This window comes from Ischnura elegans, chromosome 10 (genome assembly GCF_921293095.1).
Source record: "Ischnura elegans chromosome 10, ioIscEleg1.1, whole genome shotgun sequence".
Lineage (NCBI taxonomy): Eukaryota > Metazoa > Arthropoda > Insecta > Odonata > Coenagrionidae > Ischnura > Ischnura elegans.
In genome coordinates this window covers 36415703-36439040 of record NC_060255.1, presented here as the reverse complement: position 1 = coordinate 36439040, position 23338 = coordinate 36415703, and the positions used below count along the sequence as shown (strand labels likewise).

The 23338-nt window shown below is 36.0% G+C and overlaps 1 protein-coding gene across 7 annotated transcripts in view; it reads right to left on the bottom strand.

Moving 5' to 3' along the window:
- Positions 1-23338, bottom strand: part of LOC124166847 (lachesin-like) — a 791588-nt gene that overhangs the window by 310662 nt on the left and 457588 nt on the right. For 3 of the 7 annotated variants that reach the window (XM_046544547.1, XM_046544549.1, XM_046544548.1), the window contains exon 3: positions 18532-18597. The exons of the other annotated variants lie outside the window; for them this stretch is intronic. In XM_046544547.1, the coding sequence (XP_046400503.1) occupies positions 18532-18597 (66 nt within the window). The remainder of the gene's footprint in view (positions 1-18531; positions 18598-23338) is intronic. 7 annotated transcript variants of the gene reach the window in all.

Sequence of the window (23338 nt, the reverse complement as noted above, 5' to 3'; positions counted from 1 at the left end):
CGCGTGCCAGTTTCACTTTTTACATTTCAAATCTCTTTTTTTTGTATTAATAATGGTTTTAAAATTGAAAATCAATTACTTCTCTATTATTAATAATTTTAATTGTTTTAAAAACTATGATTATAAATAATGACCATATTTTTAAGCCATCATCATAAATTCTGCGATACAACGTTTAAAGATTCTCTGATTAAAATTGATAAAAATTGTTATGAACAAAAAAATGAAGCATAAAAAAATAACTTATTCAAGAACCAAACCAAATAATTCACCGATGAAAACATAAATATGCCTAATGCTCCACTTTTTAACTACGTGAGTATCCAAATGTGTTTAATATTTTTAATAATTTGGGTACAAGCACATGAGTTAAAAACGAACAATTTTAATACCGGGTCCATTTTTTAGTCTAAGAATTTTAGGTGCGTGGTGTCAAGAAAATTTATTTAAAGTACGTATACGTACGCGGAAAACATTGACCCCGAGGGCTTTAGGTCCACCCACGCTCTCACGGTTTTCCGCTTGTCTCTCGAAGTCAGCCGGTATTTCGCCGCAACAATGGCCGTGCCCTCGGGTGAACCACTCAGTGACCTCTAACCCCATTCCCCTTCACTTTGTCCCCTTCTCAGTGATTGCCTAAAACTCAGGCTCGCCCATCCAGGCCCTGTGGGCGTATGAGAGCTGGTTGTTTCAGAGTTAAGGTTTATCTCACGTAGTTTAGGGCATTAAAAGAATAGATGGTGGGTGGTTCCAAAGTAGGCATGCATACCAATGGTAAATGTGATGCCTTTTTCTAAAATCATTGGGAATAACGATTTCCAGAATTAACCCAATCTAACCCGAAACTGCTTCTGGGAGAAATGAAATCTCAATCTTTTCATTTTTAAAATATAAAAATTTTCTACTAATCTTAATTATTGCGGCAGCTGCATATTTTACCATTAAATTATGTAGGTAGTACAAAAATGCACGTGGTTAAAATATTGCCAAAATGTTTAAATTTATAATAATAATTATAAATAATGTCTGAATTTCCTATGTTTCAATTTCGTCTGAAAATGCATAAACTTTCTTCCTCTTAAAAAAACAGAAATTTAATTCTGAAACCTCCAATCATGTTTTTTTTTAATTTCCGATAATATGAAAATATTTTAAAGTAAATTAAAGTGCTTGAGGTGGAAAAAATATTCTAACTAATGTGGCCCTTAAAAACATCAATTCGAAGTATACGGACTATTAAGAATGTGCACAATGTACCTAATAAAGGAGTACATAATGGAAAAGAGTAGGTAACCCAAAAAATCCTCTTACCACCACCTCTCACACAAAACTTGCCACGCACTGATATTTCATACCCATGGAGCGCATCAAAATTCTGGCAAGTCATAACGTAATTGAGCCCATTGGCTGTCAGATTGTTGTTTCAGAATACTTGAGGAAATCCACAATAAATGGTAGATACATTATTAAAAAAAGAGAAGTGCCCCATAAATAAAGGTAAGGTACGTTTGGATGAGTTCTCATTTACGCATTTTACTCGAGTGAAAACAAAATTTTAACAGTGATACTTGTCAATAAAATGCCAACTATACGCTGAAACCAGTGAATTATGTGTAGCGCTAAATACTTAAATTTTTAATCATACCCCATTGAATATTTGTTTTTAGAATAGGTAGTTGATCGAGTTGATAACAAGCCAACACGACAATTCGGAGTTGTATCCTAAAAAACCCCAAAAACACGAGCGCTAACAGAAAAATGCATGAAACTGGCCATCGTCTTAACCTACTACTCGTTTTTATATTGTGTGGAGATAGCATTTCGAAGAACTGTTGAACGCAAATGGTCTCCTTGTACGAGGAAAGAGAGATATCCTCGTAGTAGAAAGGAAATAAATAGTGGAGTCATGATCGTCAAGTGAATTCGTTTGCCCCTCTCCCAACAGTGACTGCTTCCGTACTCGATGTACTCAACTACCATAGAACACCATACGGGTCAATACTGAATCTTACCGTTTTGCAGTATGATTTTATTTCAAAGTATCTGATTGCTCAAGACATCAGATGGTAGGACTTTTTCACAATATACCACATAAAATTTCCAAAATATTCCACACTTTCAAAATTCCACAGAATTGTGGAAAAGTGCTACCATCTTTTATTTAAATTTGTCAACATCAATGCATGAAAATCAGATTTAAAGATATTTTTACAAATAATTAACATTTGACAATGGAATTTATTCAATGAAATCGGTTGAGGACCAATAAACGACGTAGAAATTTACGAAGTTTTGTATCTTTCCATACTATTGATATGATCAATCTGGACATTGATATAATTTTGGAATTTATGCCCGTTTTGTGAGCATTTTGAAGAGAGAGCTAAAAACATCGCGAAACTAAATCCTGTCTTTCCAATACTAAAAGGAAAGAATGTAGGTAACTGGACATCGTGATGATGTTCCTCTCGTTTTTTAAATCATGTCAAGTTGGGATTTCGGAGAACTGGCGAACGCAAATGTGCTCAATGTACCAGAGAAAGGAGGCGACGTCGTACAGTGGAAGGGAAATAGGCGGAGAAGTCGTGTTCGACAAGACCGTTTTTCTGCCCATGCTTCGAGAGATACCCACCCTTCCCTCTCGACGCTAATGTCCCCGGTCGACAGGGCAGGTGGCACTAGTCATCGGCTCTAATCTGATCGCGCCCGGGCCCGGAACACGCGACCCCCGGGCGCCGACAACGATGACCCGGCGGCGGCTACATTCAAGAAGGCATGGCATTCGCGGTGACAGCGCTGCGTTCGGGAGGCAATAGCCGGAGTGAGGAAAGACATACGTGTTCCGGAGCGGAGGAACACTCTTTCCTCCAGAATTTTTTTTCGCACCGCCATTTCCCTCCATGCATCGGAAATATCGCCCGCCATCTACCGCGAGAAAAAAATCTGAGGAAATGGGTACAGGTCGTGTGTGTTCTCGATTTTGGGGACCTCATCTTCTTCTCCGAACGGATGTTGGGTAAAGTTAGCGTGCTCCGCGGTTGAATATGGGAAAGGATGGCTGAAAAAATGAATGGGAACGAGGTAGTTTTACTTGACGGCATACTAAAGTCAGATGATTCAAAATACATTCGTTGAAATTAAAAATAGAATCTATTATTCCTCATGGTACCTTATTCAATATCCGAAATAAATAAGGAATATCTTAAACTTGCTTAAAAAAGTTGTCATTATTTCTATTCTGGACTTATGTCAGGAAGAGACTGAGTAAACATGTTAGCATGATGAAAATCGTGCGTCGGTTGTTAAGAAATATTTTACTATTTATTTCAGGTAAATTCTTGTACACTTTCTGAAAAATACTTAATACTTAGTTCCATTGAATATTTAACCTGATGAGGACATAATTGACGATGTAGCTTAGCAAAAATCTAATATTTAACTTCGTCTAAAATTCGTTGTTCAGCTCATTCCTAGCCTGATGGCAGGTGGCCACTAAGTGAACATGTTATCGTGATAAAAATCACGCATTGAATTTCAAAAGTATTTCACAACTTCTTTCACGTCTATCATCGATTTCGCTCTGAAAAGTCACTAGCACCTAAGTCTAATGAGTATTTAATATATCCTGGTGAGCAAATGCGAATCTATGGGGGGGGGGGGGCAGAGGGGACTCTAGCCCATCCCTTGGATATTCAATTTACACTAGATACAATGGTAATTTTTTTCGGACCCCCGCTAAAACAGGGAGGTTACCCCATAATTGGCCCCCCCTTGCCCCTATGCTGGATAGGCCACTGCTGGTGAAAAACCGACGATATTGTTCAGTAAAAATCTGAGGAAATGGGTACTGGTCGTGAGCTCTCGATTTTGAAGACCCCATCTTCTTCTCCTAACGGATGCTAGGTGAAGTTAGCATGCTCCGTAGTCGGGTATAGGAAAGATTGGCTGAAAGATGGAAGGGAACGTGGCACTTATACCTGACCTCGTGTTAAGTCAGATGATTCAACGCACTTACTGTTAGGATAAATAATTGTAGTATCCGTTATTTATTACAGTACCTTAATATCCAAAAGAAATCGTAAACTTGCTTTGAAAATTTGTTATTTAATATCCAAAAGAAATCGTAAACTTGCTTTGAAAATTTGTTATTTGACTCGGTCTTGGACAGATGGCGACCAGTTAAATGTGTTAGCATGTTGACAATCGTGAGAAAGATGATTCGACACACTTGAATTAAAAGTAATTGTAGTAAACATTGCTTATTACCTTGACTTACTGTATGTCCAAAAGGAACAAGGAATGTCGTAGCATTGCTTTGAAAATTTGTTTTCTGACCACAAATTATTAAATATTTTACTATTTCTTCTACGTCCATCCTTGTACTCACTCTGAAAAATCACGAGTACCTAAGTCAAATGAATATTTTGAATGTTCTGGTGAGTATAAAACCGACGATATGGTTGAGCTGGGAATTCTCGAAGAAAAATGAAAAATCTTTTGAAGGAAAATAAGTCTTCAATTTCCTTGATTTTAGGGTGATGTTACTGATAAGAGCAAAAAGTAGGCGTCATATTTCATATTCTCACACCAAATATCGATAATATCCGGCATACCCCAAACAAAAACACCAAGGTAGTGCCACAACAGAACGTAAAAAAAAAACGTGTTTGGGAAAACGGATACATTGATCTCTTTCCTATGACAATGCTGCGATACTAACGGTGCATGGTAGCAAAAAAAGTCATAATTACAATTCATAAGTTCAATGGTGCAGTAATTATTGGCAGAGATTAATTACTATCGAGCATTAAAAATTCCCTCATTAATGGGCATTCAACTTCCAATTTACGTACTGTTTCTACAAAAGTACAGAATGAAAACAACCAAAACATCCAATGTAACTAATTCAGAATTTAAAATACAATTCCGGGAAACAACGGATCAAACATTTTCCACAGAGTAAGTACAGAATGTTTCTACTAACAAGGGCTTTGAATTCCCATCGCATTCCGTAGTTTCCACTCTTGATAGTGATTAATTTCAAAACTACGAAAGGAGAATATACCAAGAGACGTTTCAAGTTCAAAAATGAGTTGCTTACTGGTTTGACGGTTTAAAGAAATATCAAGATAGAAGATAATCAACGGTACATCTTGGCTGCATCAAGAAACGATTCATTGTATTCTATCATCACGACCTCCTTGAAATAGGAAAAAACGCTAAAATATCCAGGTAAAGGATGTTTGCAGGGGTGAAAAAGCGTGGTTATTCTTAATCCCTCCTAGGGTCTCAAACCAAGAGTACGGGAATTTTAGCCTTTGTAATTTCCGAATCACCATAGGCGGTACGTTATTCTCACCATTAATACGCATTACACAAGGAAACTAAAGCAATTGCATCAATAATTAACGGAGAGCCATAAATCACAAAATTATCTTTCCTATCTATCTTACCTCGTTTACAAAAGGCAAAACTAAAAACTCGGGATGAATAGAATAGACTTATCAGCCTCCAAAGAGATTTGTGACGGCTCAAAAAAATATAGCAAATTAAATGCCCATCACTCTTTTCCCCAATGAATATTTAGCTCAGTTAGCTCATTAAAAAAGGTCACCTAAAATCAAAAATGTATTGAATAAATTAATTCAAAAGTACAGTGTCTTCTGTTCAATAATTTTTATCCAAACCTCCGTAGTGTCGTGAAGTTGATTCACGGCGTTCTGGGTGCAAGTATTGAAAATAATAGGAGAGACTTTTCCTTGTCTCACACGTTTTCTAATTTTGTATTGAAAAAATTATTATAAGTTGTCTTGTTCTACCCACAGTATAAAAATATCAGTGCATAAAGGTAACTTATTCAGTATAAAGAATAATTGAATATCATGCATTTGTTTACTTTGATTCAAAATAATTATTGACAGAACTTGTTCAAATTAAAAAAGGGATAATATGATCGTCTCCATAACTTACGATTTCAAACAAACCCTACGCTCGCAGCGCCATTTCGCTAATGAAGATAACGGCATAACAGCTAAAAAAAAAAAGAAATGTCAAATCAACTTATCCTTATATTTAATTAGAGGAGCAGGTAGCGAGGGAGCGCTATGGCGTGGAATTAAAATTTATTCAAATACCGCAACGTGTTTTTCGGGACTTAAGGGGGGCTGAAGTATCTCTGGATAAACTCGTGCAGACTCAAGAGCAAACAAGGAGCTCGCGCTGCAGGGAAACTATTGACACGGCGCGACGCCGAAAGGGCAAGCAGTTTCTCTCGCACTGTTTGCTGTTTTCACTATTCCTCTCGCTAATACACCACCGGCAGGGTGAGAGAACTTCTCCTTTAAACACGCGCTCATACACACTGCCACATAGTCATCAACATCGTTACGTGACCGTTTTCTGGTACCTTGCTGGAGCAGATAATAAGTAAATGAAGTTAGTATTGCTTTATCTTTAAAATAGCACCAGAAATTTGTGTTGAATTTGAAAACTGAATCAAGACAGATAAAGATTAAAGACTTGTGTGCACTTCTACGTAGTCATCAACACTGTTACGTCTTTGTTGTCTGATACCTTAGTGGGACGGATAAAAAGTAAATGGAAAGGATATAACTTTTTTAGATGGAAGAGCGACAGAAAAAAAAATTTATTAAATTTGAAACCTGAATCAAGGTAGAAACAAATTAAAGGGTGCTTGTTCAGACTGCTACTTAATCGTCAACACTGTTACATCACCGTTGATGGATACCTTGGTGGAACAGATTAAAATTTATTGGAGAGGGAACTGCTTTTTCTTTGGAATTACAACAGAAGAAAAATCTGTATTGAATTTTAAACCTGTATCAAGGAAGATAAAAATTAAAGAGTTCTTGTACGCACTGTTACATAGCCATAAACACTGTTACGCCGCCATTTTCAGATACTTTGGTGGAGCAGATAAAAGGAGAGTTTACTTTTTCTCGATGGAAGAGAATATAAAGGTAATATTTTATTAAATTTGAAACCAGATAAAAATAAAACAGATTAAAGGCAATTTAAAAAATTAAGTAAATAAAGTGACTCATTTTTGGAAATGTATTTAATCAATCAAATTGGTGTCTTGAATGATATGTCGAATGTGTTGGTGGAAGTTTTAAGTATTCGCTAAATAATACGTTGCAATTCAATGGAATAAGGCTTTATAAGGCATAAATTCAATGGAAATATTTTCATTAAATTTATTTCATCACGACGCGTTTTGCTGGGACAAAAAAACCTAAGAATTAATTATCAAATCCCCGAAATATGAAAATGCAATTACTTTCCTTCATAAATGTGAACAAAATAATGAAAAATCACGAATTTACACAATATTTCTCTAATAAATGAAGTTTTTTCGATTATAAAAAGTGTTAAAATTAGATTAAAACCCATTACTTAGAACAGTGTTTTTAAAAAATTTGTCCTCCTGATTTTGAACCCCCCGCCGGAAAAAAATTACAGGCTTCGCTACTGTAAACAGCCTATATGAATTAAGAGGGTTGGAAACAAAATATAACAACCTACTAGAGAAATATTGCAATTTAGGTATCCAGTATAAATCATTTAAATACTTTAGAAAGCCAAAAATGATTTATCATAATACTCAATGGATTTACGTACAAGAAGCATGCGTTATAACTATTTACCGGTAGGAATTCGATCAGAATTTGCCGTTTTTGACCTATTATCCATAGTTTACTCAGCCAACGTACGGGAAATTAAGTTTTCATGTCCAGGGTGGACAACAACCTAAAAGTACGACTATATGTGTTTGAAGTCTTACTATTGTGTGAAATTCCTCATAAATACTAAGCACGAAGGGTAAGTATGTACCAAAATATATTTGGACAAAACTAACGCTGTACAAAAATAATTTAAAAGTTATATAAAGTTGAGGTTTTGCCTTTAATATTTTTAAACATCGGATATAAATAAAGATAACTAAAATACAAAATTAAGGACTATTAGATGGTCACGGGGAAAGAGCATTTAATGTGCTGGTCTATTGGTGGTAAAATTATTGCGTTAAAAATGTTGGGAATCAATATGGAAAGGATATCTCAGTTACATATCTTATATGCGGAAGTAATACTCTCATCGCACAAAATTTTATTCCGAGTTCTTAGGTACTCAATATCTTGCGAGTGCGTGCTTACTTTCAAGCTGCGTTGCGCTGGGTACATGTTAGCAGAACGTTTCTTTTAAATCTGCGAGAAAGATCCGGAAAAAGCAGTCACCACCCTTCCCATTCCCTGTTTGAAGGCGCTTCTATCGGTAGAGGAAGGAACAGCCTGGACTTGGACGCCAACGCCCTTTTCGGGGACAATATATAGCCCTTTATTTCTTTGCTGCCAAAATTTATGACCTCTGCGATTCGTGGACGAATTTTTCCCCCAAAATCCTATCTCTCTAATAAAGACAGACACGCGTGCATTTGTGGAGAGAATATGTTACGCTGAGCGCAGCGACGACGAATATTTATAGTCCCCGCCATTGTTTCCATGGTGATTTTTATCGAGTCTTCGCGGGATTCTTTATGTGACGCGAAAGATTTGCTTACGGATTTAAAGGCATGGGGACTGTTGGACAAAACCAGCCAATTGGTAAGGTCCAGCTGAATGTTTGTTTGAGGTAAGGTATTTAAAAGCAAGAGATACGCATTGGATGTGTGACCTCAAAAGTACATTTGCGCCAATGAATAGAAAACGTCACCACTTTTGAAAAGTAGATACTAGTGTAGTTAAGCGTGTAATTATTGCTTTGAATCAAACAATGACTTTTTTGCAACAAGATTTTACTATTTTTACAAGATTCACTTTAAGTGTTCTTTGCATTATTTCGAAAATTTGATATTTGTGCATTACATGCTTATTGTGTTTATGGAAATAAATATTACCATGTTTTATTTCCGTGAACAATCTCTCAATAATTATGAGCTTCGTATTATTTCGTGTACGAATTTTATTATTTCTTCACCAGTAATTGTATATATCAATTGATGATGGTTATGTAACGTGCATTCAGTCAGGGGCAGATCCAGGATTTATTTATGGGGGGGGGGGGGGCGTATCCAAGATTTTGTCCTGCGGGGGCACAAGGTTACCTCGTAATACAAAACGAACGCAATTATAATGGGACTGTATTAAAAATCTTACATATTTTTTAGGATCTTGGGGGGGGGGGGGGCACGTGCCCCCTTGCCCCTATATCCACCTATGTGCATTCTCCAATGGAGCAGCTTTACTGTAATGTGAGCTGGACTAAAAATACACTTTACATATTCTTTAGATAATTCTTTATAGACAAGTTTTGTTTCATTTTGTTGATTTTGGTTTTTTTCTATAACTGCTGTCCAATGTATACTTCATATGTTCCAGAGGATATTATCCTAGGACAATAAATTTAGTTGTATTATTATAGTGTTACCTATCGTAAAGCAACAGAATTCAGGTTTAATTATTCTTCAATCTCACCACTAATCACCCCATTATTGACTGCTCTATACGTGCATTATCGATATGAATTTAATATAAACCAGGCGCTAAATGAATGAAGCTAGAGCAAATAGTTTTCCCACTGAATACTGCAAACAAAAAAGATATATTCCCTAGTAAGGCCAGTATTCAGTGAAGCACTAGGGAATTATTGAAAAGGAACAAAAAAATCACATTTATGATAGATTATAAAGGTCAGTTAAAATTAACTCAGATTATGCTAAAAAATGCTTAAAACCTTTTGAAATCAATGAAGCGAAGGTTAAAGATTATCGGTAATAAAAACTGAGAACCAGATGAATTATGTAACATCGTTATTCCTTTTATCTTTTGTTTTCCAGGCACAATATAAACAATGAAAATGCCACGATACGAGAGGTGTTACGTTAAAGTATGCAGAATGAAACATTTATCGAATAGAAATTTAGCATTAAATCACTTATTGAAAGAACTTAGCAACTAAAAAAGTTAAAATTTCTTTGGAGGATTTAAATAGAGCCCATTATTTAAAGGTGCCTTGGTACCACATCCTCAAGTAAATCCATTCATAGACCTGACGTAGTGAAATTTCATCTCATTATCGAGTCCAAATACTACATAGAAACTTGATCATTGATGTAGTCGCAGGCATTATAGGCACATTTAAGCATATCGAACAGAGTTTATGTGGGATAGGTCCAGAATTCGACCAATGAAAGAACCTGTTTTTCGTCCCACAAAAATTCTCCGAAAAAAGCTCACCCCGATTTCACTTCATTCCCAAATCGCATAAAATGAGTCACAGGTAAAGCATACGAACAAAACTTTTCATTACTACACGCCGTGCTCCCACCTGCGCCCTCACATTGCGCTGGAGAACGGTTATTTAAGAGCCAGCTCGTGTGGTGACCGTTTAACAATTCATCGCTGGTCAACCCCAGTTTGTCTTTCCCTTCGCTCCTTTCGGGACGTGGACAGCTTGGTTGCGGCCGAACACGAGCCTCGACCAACAGCGGGTCAAATTGTGTCCTCAAAATGCCCATTGTCGGGTGTTCCCAGCACTTCAATGCATCATGCTACCAGCCAAGTCTGCTCTAAGGAACCCTGGTCCATTAAAAATAATCGCGAGATTGAAGGGAAGCAACAAGATGACGTCTCGTTTTCTCCTGTTGAAGGCACACGCATTAAAGGAGATGAGTTCTGCCAGATTTCGAAGTTTTAAAAGAACAAGGCACCGACCACTGCGTATTAAATAATTTTGTTTTTAATTACCAATATGAAGTTCTTGAAGTTTTCCCATGGGATTAAAATATTGCTTGCTCAACCCGTCACTTTATTTTTAAACCTCTACTAGAGCTGAAAAACCAAGAACAACAATTAAACACTGAAAAAAAGTTTAGAAAAACAGCGGGTTAAGTGGCGGTTAATATTTTGTAATTTTGGTCAATCGATAATACTCGTGTGGATGGAACAGGACTCCTCTATGGAGAATATTTACATCCGGCAATATCACTCCATGCATTACGGGAAAGTGCGTGGAATAGTGGGTAAATAATCAATAGCCTGTGCACTGTTGGCTCCGAAATGAAGTGAAAATACCACTTCCCTGCCATGAATATGTATCTTATAAATGTGATACGAATTAAAATGAGCCACTCAATAGTAATTTGACATGACTACCCAAAGACTGGGAAAAAGGATACCGAAAGCTTACATTTGAGTTATTTTGCTATAGTAATATGAGCAGAGTTACTTGTAATTGATGCCTACTTTACAAATTTGAATGTTATAAAATTTTATACCAGTTAGGTAGTAAATTGGTATGTATACAACTAGAAGTCTGTATTTCACACCTCGATTTTTCATCATTAATTATTAAAGCTTCATAAAGGCTGATGAACCAAAAACAAAAATTGTACACCAATAAAGAGTAAAATATCAACACATTATATAATTACCAACCTAATAAACCGGCAATGAAGATATTGAGGGTTGGAATACTAAGAAAATGTTATAAATCTACAGCTTTGACGTGGCATACACTTTTATCTCAGGCATACGCCGTATTTGGATCTTAGCCCATTTACATAAAAAACTATTACAATACTCATCCCTCAAAGTGAACAATTTATTTACCCTTTTAGTGCGGCGGGCCGATATATCGGCTTTTGCCACTCGAGCGAAAAGTGCGGTGATCCGATATATTGGCCCTCATGTAGTACATTATTAACTTTGCTATGACTTATTACATTGACGTATTATATTTCAGTAAACGTAAAAATATTTCGTTTACATTAACCGTTTTAACCTCAATAACTTAAAAAAACTGCTTATGGATATGTAATAAAATAGCTTTGCATTTTTTTCCTAGTTGCTTCATTTTATGAGAATACCCTCCGCCTTATTCGGCAGAACCGTGGGAAGAAGGATAGGACTAAGATGGTATTTCAAATTACGATATTGTACTTTAAAAGCATTGAATTCAAGTTGCACGTCAAAATATTGAATGTTGAAACCACAAAGCAAATGTTATTGGTACTACATTCTTATTCCGAGTGCTCCGCTGTAACCACGGATACAGCTTGCTCCTGGTCGTTGCGGTTAACTGAGGCGGCCACATTATGCATTTCTCCAGGATGAAAAATCACGACTTCCCCTTCGAAAACACTTAGCACGGCTACGGCTTTTATTAACATTCTTTATTTTGCAGCACGCTACAGGGTAGCTCGGGAAATCCCGCCGCGGTGATAGCAGAGGGTAAGGGTATGCTAGCGGTGTGTTGGGTGGGAAAGCAAAGAATGGCAACGAAGCTGTGTATCCGTCTGCTCACATTCTGAAACCTCGCTTGAAGGATTGCTAAGTCTTTTCTTTATCTCTCCCAACCTATACCGTCAAAGGTATATTTCTCTCCGAAGGTGGATTTTGAGGCTGCAATGGAAGACGGAAGGAGACGAAAAACATTAACTATTGATGGATATTTCTGTACTTTTTTAAAAATTAATATATGTTTTGAACCTATTGAAGATTCAATTCTTAAATTATTATCGACTAACAGACCAACCGGCGTTGCTTGGGAAGGATAGTAACCTGAGAAGAGGAACATTTGATACTTGGATTTCATGATCACATAGCAAGATTTTCATGTTTTCTCTTGGTGCGTGTCAAGAGGTGTACACCCGACTGGATGTTAAACACCGGAAATTGTTTGACGTGACATAACAAACGGTAATGGGAAAATGACGCAAAGGAAACATCGGACGCAACTGAAAGTATAACTGGGGGGTTAAGGAGAATGTAATGCAACTGTGTACTAACTTTGGTCGCAATCCGTGGAAATGACCGTATGGAAACACCTAGTGGACATACAAACAGTCATAATCTTTTATATGTATAGATAGATTAAAAAAAATATAATTGTAAAACATTGGAAATAAAATTGGTAAATTAAAGAAAACATTAAACATGATCCATTTCCAATAAGGTCAATATATATATTTTGAGTAATTATAGAGCGGATGAACTAATCCCTAAAACATACGAAAAAACACGTTAAGATCAAGACAGAATTCAAAATGATCTTCCATCGTGCTATTAGATATTACAATCAATATCAAGAAAATTCCATTAATCTACAGGTGCATAGAAGCATTTATTTTTAGCTAATTGTAAGTGTGCGCAGTTATTTTTTCTTATCCCATTCTTTAACCCAAAAAGACTACACTTTTGCCATAAATAGGAAAAGTTAAAATTCCTACTCCAACTGTGGTAGAAAATTTATGCCTTCATTTACTTATTATATTTTGTTTAGGCTTAAATAGTCTTTTGGTCTCAGTAATTTTACTGTTGCACCCATTTTTTAATGCATAAATTTGCGGAAAGTTGAATTTCAAAATTGAAAAACGGAAAATCCTACCGGAATTATGTCTTCAAAGGTGATCCGTGTTGGTGGATTTTGAGACGGCAGAGGAAAGGCGGATGAAGATGAAGGATACGGAGATCGCAAAAGAGCGAGACGAAAAAAGGAGAAATGCGCGGAGTGGTTGGAGCGAGGGAAAGATCGTGGAGTGGGATTTGAAGATTGCCTTTCCTTCCCTCGACGCACTCTTGGGACGTTTCGATTTCAACTTCGATTTGGAGATTTATCTTGAGACTCCGTCTCAGAGCAATTTTTTTACTTTCACCAGTTTCCTTTCATTTTATTTTTATTTTTGGACCGATTCCGTGAAATCGAAGTATGCGACACTGAATAGATTGAAATCATCATTAAAAATACCAGCATCCATGGTAATGTTTACTTTGAATTATTTTTCTAACAATTATGGGCATCATTATTAACGTATTCAATATAATTATGAATTACGTTACATCATACTTATAGCTGGATTAATCTTTAAAACATTTGAAAGAATGAATTAAAATCACCCATTAGCTCTCATTCATCAACAACGTGTTATCATCATTGAAGAAAGAGGTTTTTTGCTAATCACTAAGTTTACAATACCATTTATATTACAACTATGATATAAGTTATTCTGTCAGAATTCTTGCACTGCTTTATATGGTTTATAATGTTTTTTTCAGTGCGTAACCTCGGATAAATGTAAAATTTGAAAATCATATTACAGTATGTAATTCCTGCCTTCCGGGTGGACATCAAGCATAAAAATTTAAGCGTACACCATCATAAAATTATTCATCTCAGCTTATTAATGGTGTTGAAATATCATGTACTGAGTAAAGGACAAGAAATTAAATCACATTAAACCCATCTTTCATACTTTTCCAATGGAACTATTCGTAATTCTAAACATCGAAATGGAAACGAAAAATTGAAAACAAATCAAATATGTTGTGAACGGGGTCAGCTTTGGATAACGACCCGAGATTATCTCACACTCATTATAGATGCGAAATTAAATGAGACGAAGACAGAGAATCAAGTTTCACTCCCCCCTCCATTATAATAATACCAAGAGGCTATTGGAATGAGACGGACGGATTAACATGGATTAGAGGATATGTGGAGGCATTCATGAGATTTTTTTTGCAAATGGGACTCGCTATTGATCGCAAAATTTGCAGTGATCGGCAAAAACAGAGAGAGATGGGCCAATAGAAGTCAAGGAGACTAGAAATTCAATCAAACGGAAAAACAATAAATCGAAAGGGCAAGTAAGGAAGAGAGAACAGTACCTTCAAATGTTGAATTCAAAATCAGGCACAGATCTCCATTACCGGGATTGGGTTTTGCTCAAGGAGTTATGGGCCTATACCTTTCCTTGGTACCTCTCATCGGTTGGCATTGAACTGTTGTAATAATAAGTGCTTAAATCCATTCTCGTCCCACTTAGGTGAATTATATTTTGGAATTCTGAGCATGGTAACGATATTTTAATGCAATTGCAGAAGAGACCAAATTAAAAATTCCATGAAAATTACTTTTCTAAATTAGGAGCGCGTAGAACGATAAAAAAGTTATTTTCACCTTAATTAACACTCAGCTTTGTTTTCAAAATTCATTAATGGCACATGAAACCTCTATATACTGACTTGAAATTATAACTTTAGCGTTACCCGCACCACAAAAATCATAAGGTACAGGAATTCATCTACTGCAGATAACCTACATTAAAAATGACCCCCACCATCTAACACACCAAATTGGCAAAAATATTAATGCTTGCAATTCATACTGGCTAACTTCACATTACGATATAATGAATAAGTATTTTAGATATACCTTTATTTTGAGTCAAAATAAGAGAAAAAACAAAATTACAGCCATTAAACTACCTTAGCTAACTAAATAGTGTTGGAGAGAAAGAAAAAGTAAACAATCTAGGATGCTAAGTGGCGTCCTCCTAACAGAACCTATCTACCACATAGCATTGGAGTTAAATTACAAAACGAATACCAGAATTGGAATCAGGCCTTTTGAATTGAGGGTTCTAGAGCATTCTATCCATGATAATAACTTGGTATGAACCACATTTATCAATAAATCGTTCCATCATCATTGCGAGACAACCGGACCTAACATTGCATAAGCGCAGCTGTCTTCATGAATCTTGTATCAAGTGATATTTCCTTTTTTTAAGCATTCTTTTTTTTACAAACTCTCAATGACCAAATCTTCAGTTACAGCCCTTGAACTGGAATAAGATTTTTAAGTGACAAAAGTTTGCTAGATCTGCTATGCAGAGCAGCGAAGTCCATAATCCAACACGTGTCGAATATTGCTTCCACAGAGCGCATGGAAGATACCGTCAAAAACCTGCAACAGACTTTATGCTCAGACTATTTGAGTAGAAAGGCAGAATTATTCTCAAAATTATAAAAAAATTCTGCATTAAGTCCATTGTCAATCCTCTGAGCAAATTCCTCAAATTGGCTTGATACAGCTCTCCAATTTATCATCATCAACGTATCTAGTTCCAATACACTTTCTTGATCCTATAAAATATTACAAAAAGCCAACTCACTATTCCTGGCTTTGCAGAAGAACATAGTAACCGTCCAATTTACAAACCTTTGCCTGCCAGATGTGGAAGAGCAGGAAAAACTGCATACTATTACTCGTGCGTCGAAAAGAGTGGTAGATTTTTTCCGTCGGTTGACAGAAAAGCGAAACGGTAAAAACCGCGGCCGGGAAGGATGAAAAAGATACACAGCAGGGTGGGAGGTTATCCTTCCTTCGCCTCTTTTTCCCGTGGCGGGAAGTGGCTGCAGGAAAGGAGAAGGGAGGGGGGGGGGGCGAGAAGGGGGTTCAGGAAAGGTCGCCGGGGTGCCCTCCTGCTACGATGACGACGGCGACGCCGGGCAAAAAGCCTGGTCGATATGGCAACCGACTTCCTCTTCGGCATTCCTTGCCATATCCCACCTGAGTGCGAGGCAGGCGGTGTGGGGAGATCGGCAGAGTTGTATCTGCCTTTACACGTCCCTCTGAGTCGGCCTCCACGCACGCGATTGCATACACTACACGCCTTACTATCCGACCTCTCCATATCCACTTTCGCTGAAACCTGCATGATACCATGTACATCGAGGCTCAGAGGGAAGCTTCGTGAAATATACTCATCGATTTCATTCGTAAATTTTGGGAGTGTTATCCTTCACATACATTAAGTTCCCAAAAACAAACAACGCAAACGGCTGAGAAATGCTGAGACGTACACTCGTTAAAGTCTATGGTATTTTGAACTAGGTGACCAAGAGGTTATTTGCGCCATGAGGGAAGGGAAGAAGGTATGGTGACAAAACCCGGCGTCGGCATTAGCCTGCTGTTCACGTCAGGCGCCGAGGGGGCCACGGCTTAACGTCCCTTCCGACGGACGGAGAGTTGGGCTTGAAATATCCTCCGCACAACATTCAAGTAGGGATCGGGCAGTCGGATAATTCTCTACTAACGCCGGGAATGAAACTCAAGCCCAAGGGATGAGAAGAAAACACTGTAGCCACCAGACCAACCCGATCCCCTCATTAACGTCTTTTTACATTTTAATCTTAGGGTAACAAAGAAATAAAGTAAAATATTTTTGAAGTAGATAATGTAAATAAAGGAAATTGATATTTAAAAAATCAAACCCACGATACTGGGCAATATACAGAAACATTGAACCAACATGTTTCAAAATTACTACATTGAGTTGAAAAAAGTCAATCAGCAGCGTGAAACCTCCTATGCTTTTTCATAGAAATTAAATCATGAAATTGAAAATTGACAGTTAATCGAAGGTAACCAGCACAACATATTATAGCTTAGGTGGAGTGGTGAAGACGCGTATGCCAATGTCGGCTTCTGGCATGTTGAGGCTGTGAGAGTAAAATTATGGTGTGCAGATTACGTGCTATTAATTTTGAAGATGTGGAGCATAAAAAAGAAAAATTTCTTTCAGTAAAATGCAACTATTGCTGAGAAAATGAACCTACTTATTAATTTATGTGTTTCAGAATCACTATTTCCATGTAAAGAATCGAATAATAAACCTAACAAATATTTAAAGTCCGAACGAATTAATGATTTTGTACATACCTGCGTAACCCAGATTTATAAAGTCGTCAGATTCGCCAAACTTTTAGAGTAGTCAATAGATTAGAACTGCAGAAATCGTAAAAAATATGCATAGCAACGTGAGAAAATTATGCTTAGAAACTCGTTCCCTTTCTAAAATAATGAAACTACTCGCAAAAAACGTCTAGATTTCTTACCGTATAGGTAATTTCTGATAACAAAATTGTGAAAATAGCAGCAAGGCAATATGAAACCCAGATTTTCAATTTAAAAAGAATTTCAAAATCCTCCAAAAGATTTGTGGCTATGCAAACATTTCTGCTGTTGCTATTTAGAATCTATGCAGTATTCAAAGATGAAAGTTGAATTATTTTCGTGGAATTGATACTCTTTTTACGAATTAGCATCACAACCTACTTTCACATTTGTCTTTGCATTACGAGCCCTGCCGTGAAATACGACGTCACAAAAACGAGACGGGTAGGTATATCCTACAAAAATGAAGGAAAACATTTTATGCACGACCAACAGCGGTATTTTTTCATCATGACGATGCTGAAAGTTATGCCCTTAGAACTTAACGGTGATTGTCCTATATGTGATGCCTTACACTTGGAAGCGTAATCGATGCATCATATTTTAAAACCATAAAATTCAAGCATATCAAGAATGTAACGATCAATTCAAACAGCCAATAGGTAAGCAAAGGGGATAATAACTGCATCATGCCTCGAGCCACAAATTCAGGTCGGTGGGTTGACATACATTTGGATCGCAAAAAACAGCAAATCATACAGTTCGGTATTTTAAAAGGATGCATGACATTTGATCAACAAAATGCAAATGCATCAACTCATCTTTAAAGGTAGACAAACTGTAAAAAAAAACCTTGGTAGAGGTTCAAATAATTCTTAAAGTGGGGAAAACAAAAGTTTGCGCTAAGCTACCAGCAATGGGTAAATAATGGGTTGCGTTCAATATTCATACGTTACTTTCAGGTGGAATGATAGAGCGAAATTGACTTACTATTGCTGGGAGTCAGCATACGATTAGGAATCCATGAGATCTCAGGGCCAAAATGAAGTAGCTTACCTGCAAGAAAAGTACGTAAAGATTAGTGCGAGTTAATAGGACATCATAGGAATAGGCATTAACCTTGAAGAGAATAAGAGCTTTTAATTCAGTTTATTCTCAGCTGGTTCACACAAATAATTTTTATTATAATTTTTTTTCCTTTTCTTGACCTTATTTAATATATAATATGGTATTTCCTGGAGTATAGGTAATTTATACAAAAGTAAGCAGCCAACGTTTCGATTTATTTTCTTAAATCATCTTTAGGGCTATGTTAGAAAAAGTGTGAAACAATATAAAATACGGAGAATAAGACGATACACAATATTTATACATAGAAAAGGAACAATTGGTTTTTTTTAATACAATATAATTTAAAGAAATGTGTATATATAAACATATATATAAGAACAGAATGGAATATACAAAAAATTTTGACATACCTCTAAACTTTGAACATATTTATTGATGTTTTGTTTCTAAGGATTTGCCACAACCTAGGTTACCATGAATTTTGATGTATTAAATAAAAATAAATTTTGCTGAGGTTATCGATGTCTGTTTTTTTATTACAACAATTTTTTGTTTTTGAAGTATAAACCATTTCCTTGAAAAGTCTTTTTTCCAATATAACTTCATGATCTAAAATTTCGGCGTTCTCAAAATCAAAACTATGGCCATTGCTTATGCAATGGCTAGCAAGAGCACACAGAGTTATACCACCTTTTACTGTTGATTTGTGTTGTGAAATTCTATTTTTTAAATACTGTGATGTTTGAAGGCTATATGTTGTTATATATATATTTGAAGGCTGTTGAAGGCTATATGAGCATGGTGATTGTTTTTTCTCATTTTCTTTATCTCTTTTGAGCCACTGTGAAAAACAAATAGAATTTTTTTTCCAAGTTCTGTGTGACCACTGACGTGCAAATACGGTGATATCACTTTCAAGAGAAAAATGAAATTTACACAATTAAGTCATGGCATTAATTCTTTGTCTCATGAATGCTTTATGAAATCAAAATACGGTTTTTACACTTTTTCTAACATAGCCCTGAAGATGATTTAAGAAAATAAATCGAAACGTTGGCTGCTAACTTTTGTATAAATGACCTATACTCCAGGAAATACCATATTATACAAATAATTTTAAGACTGACAGCAATAATTACTAGATGATTCATTCAAAGCCAGTAAACCATTTTCCGAGGTTGTTTTGGAGAGAGGAATATATTTCGAGGGGAAAAGGGGGTCAATTGGTTTATTTATTATTCCCCACTCAGTTCTTCGCCCTTTAATATATCAAAGTTAAGGTATTTATGCAAGAAAGGAAATATCGATAGCTACGTTCTAACAACTCGTACCTCAAATTTGACCGGTCTGAGTTAATATTCCTAATACTGTTAATAAAAAATTAAATTAAGCATAAAACAACTCTTTGTTTGCAAATGCTTGCTTTTATTTCTGTTATATTTATTTTTGGTTTTTAATTAAAATTAAAATTATATACAATTAAAAAATCAATATTTTGCTCTCCTGAAAAGTTGCCATTTTGAGATACGTGTTGTAAGAGCTTAGTCATTAATGTTCTGATAACGATCACATGTTTGTGTGACATAATTAAAAAAAATTATTAGATAAACAAAAGAACTCTAGGTTTTCCCTATCAATCAATCAATAATTCAGAAGATCCCCAGAGGATGAATAGCAAGTCGCTGCTCGAAACGCATGGAGATATGGAGAATATTAACCGGTAAAAAATCCAAGAAAGTTCCTTATAGCATATAGTTGAAGCATTTTTGCTTCATGGTAACGTCAAGAGAAGCTTTCAGTTGATGTTTGTTGTGAGAATGGTAAGAAATAAGGCAATTGAAAGTAGTTGGCAAAAGGAAAAATACAGAGGCTTTTGGTATAAACGATTAAACCTGTATGAAAGATAATATAAAACACCTCTTCTTACGATTGAAATAACACGACTATAATCAAGAAAACCTGACTCTATCAACTTCTGCCTTATTTAGTTTATTTTATCCTGTTTAGCTTGCTCGGAGTTCGTCCACGTCTTGCTATAAATTTTCTCAACAAGAACAAAACCAGTCAGAAAAACAATTAAATATTAACTCCTACCTTCCTACCCTACCGACTCGGCATTTTTATTTACCTAAGAATAAAAGTGATATAACAATCTTCCAACGCAAAATCCGAGATACACAGTCCTCACACACTATTAACCTGTTTTCAATTAACAATCCATTTATGTTTTCAGGCAATATTCTTTTATCGAAACTTTGCCCATAGATAGGCAAACATCTTTAAAAAGATCCCTAAAAATAGAATTCCCAAAATCTCGTTATCATTATTTTCTATTTCACACTTGCAACTTCTTTGCTCTTTTCCTGTTTGCGACTTACGATACCAAATTTTGACGCTGTAAATAACTTAAGCAATTTTTAACGAAAGCCGAATGTATGAGACGGCAAATGACTACGGATAATGAAGAAGAGTTATTTCATTCTTCCTTAATTCGCTTTAATGTGAATTAAAAACTATTAACTTGGATTAGATTACTTGAACTCAAAACTACTCAGTAGACACTTTACAGAGCCTATTATTCATGATTACTAAGAAGCTTAGATCATGATCCGCATGAGAGCCTGAGTAAATATTTTGATTTTATAATGTATTTTCCATAAAATAATATATTAAAGTAGCATTTTATAAAAATGCAGTGGATGTGGAACAGTAACAGGAGCTTATTTTGGGATTTCCTTGCTAGCGACTTTTCCGTAATTTCTCGGAAGATCCTCCTTAAAAATTTTCACACCAGTGACAGATTTAACCAAATCCCCCACATTTAGAAAAACTCAACCAGAGAGGCAATGAGTTCCATGCAGCGGTCGCTCATAAGGTCGCTTTTCAACCCTGTGCAATATTCCTCAGTTTCGTGGTTCTAGAAAACAATTTATATGATGCATTGTACGTACCTTAATATATTTAAGGAGCATTTTTAAATAATTAGTTGATATAGCACAGCTTTAGGAGCCTATTTTGGATTTCCATGGTAATAACATTTCTGAAATTTCTTGGAATATCCTGCTTAAGAATTTCCACTCGACCGAAGACATTTACCAACTTCCCCAATTTCAGGAAAAATCAACCAGCGAGACCGTGGGATCCAAGTACCGGTCGCTCATAAGGATCACAATTCAGACCTGATCACTACCCCTCAGTTTCGTGGTTCTAAGAAACGATTTATCACTGCACCCCACATCCCCAACCCTTTCATACTCTACCCTTTACTTCCACCGAGCTATCCTGACCCTCACCCGGCAGATACGGGGCAAATGACTCGGAAGTCGTACATTAACTGTGGATGAGTGCAGCAGCCTGTGACTCTAGATCTATCCTTTATTTTCGAAGAGGAAATTTTCATCCCTTAGTTCCTGCATTCTACCTCCCCCTCCTCAAGCACCCACAGCCCTAAAAGTCTCTATTATATCTTTCCATTCTGCCTCGCTCGACCCAACCTCAGCCTTTCCCACCCCTTAACCCAGTGTCTTCTTTCATATTTTATCATTAGGAGCAGAATTATTGAGTGTGCAGGAAGAAAAGAAAAAATGAAGATCATTTTCCTCGTGGATGGTAAGTTTGATGACGTTAACCGATCACAATGGGTCGCTTGGTCGAATGACCGCGATGGTTCGCTGATTGCCGATAAAGAATGCTTGCATTAATAAAAAATATGGATCTCCGTAGGGAAGAGAGAAGACATTTTTGGAGCAAAACGCACGATAAAATGGTTTCAAAAATAATTTTAGACGAAAAATATATTTATAAAAATGTCCCAGTATCGGTGGAAGAAGAGCATACTTGCCTTCACAATGAAAGAATAAATAGAAAAAAAGAAATAGTTTTGAAAAGATGGATAATTGCCTCCGCGGTTGATGCACCCCTTTCATTAAGCCCTTTAAGGTTGTGAGCCACCAGCCTAGTGAGGTCATTAAATAAGGAAAAGTGCCGAGAGAGAAAACAGTTGTATAGAAGAATGGAAAATTACACCGCGTCGTTTGAAAAGAGGAAATTGATGCTACCGTCAGAATTTTTTATGTTACAGAGTTGAAATAAATCAGTTTTGTTGGATCAAATGCTTTCCACACTGGGTTACAGTCATGCATTTATCTCTGAATAATTTCATATAGGCAAACTTAAAACAATGTAACATAAATTTTTTTCTTATTTTTCGATTAGACATAAAAATTAATATAAGTGCTACAGGAAGATAATTTATTTACCCAATAATTAAATAAGCAAATAGGTTGTCCTTCGATAAATATCCAAGGGTCTCTATGAAAGCATGTGCATCGTTTTTAAAAATGACCCCAATCGCAGAGTAAAGGCATGGAAAATTTTATTTATAACAGAAAATTAAAAAAAACTTTTTGTAATGAAAATTTGCTTTGAAAAATGGCTAGAAGCATCGATGTGAATTAAAATAGCTGATTCAATTAATGAGAATAAAATATAATCCATGCCATAAATAATAATAAAATCCATGCCTCTACTCTAAAATATCTAGTGTGCAGAGTAGCGTTCTATCGGCAGATGAGGTTTGTGAGAAACCATCAAAATAGAGTGAAGGGCTGTAAATGTTTTCGAATAACATTTTATAAAATATATTAACTTCAAAATCAGTAAAATTTTGCCCAAAATGACTATCCTTGTCTATACCCTACTTAATGGACTTGAATAATTAGTTTTA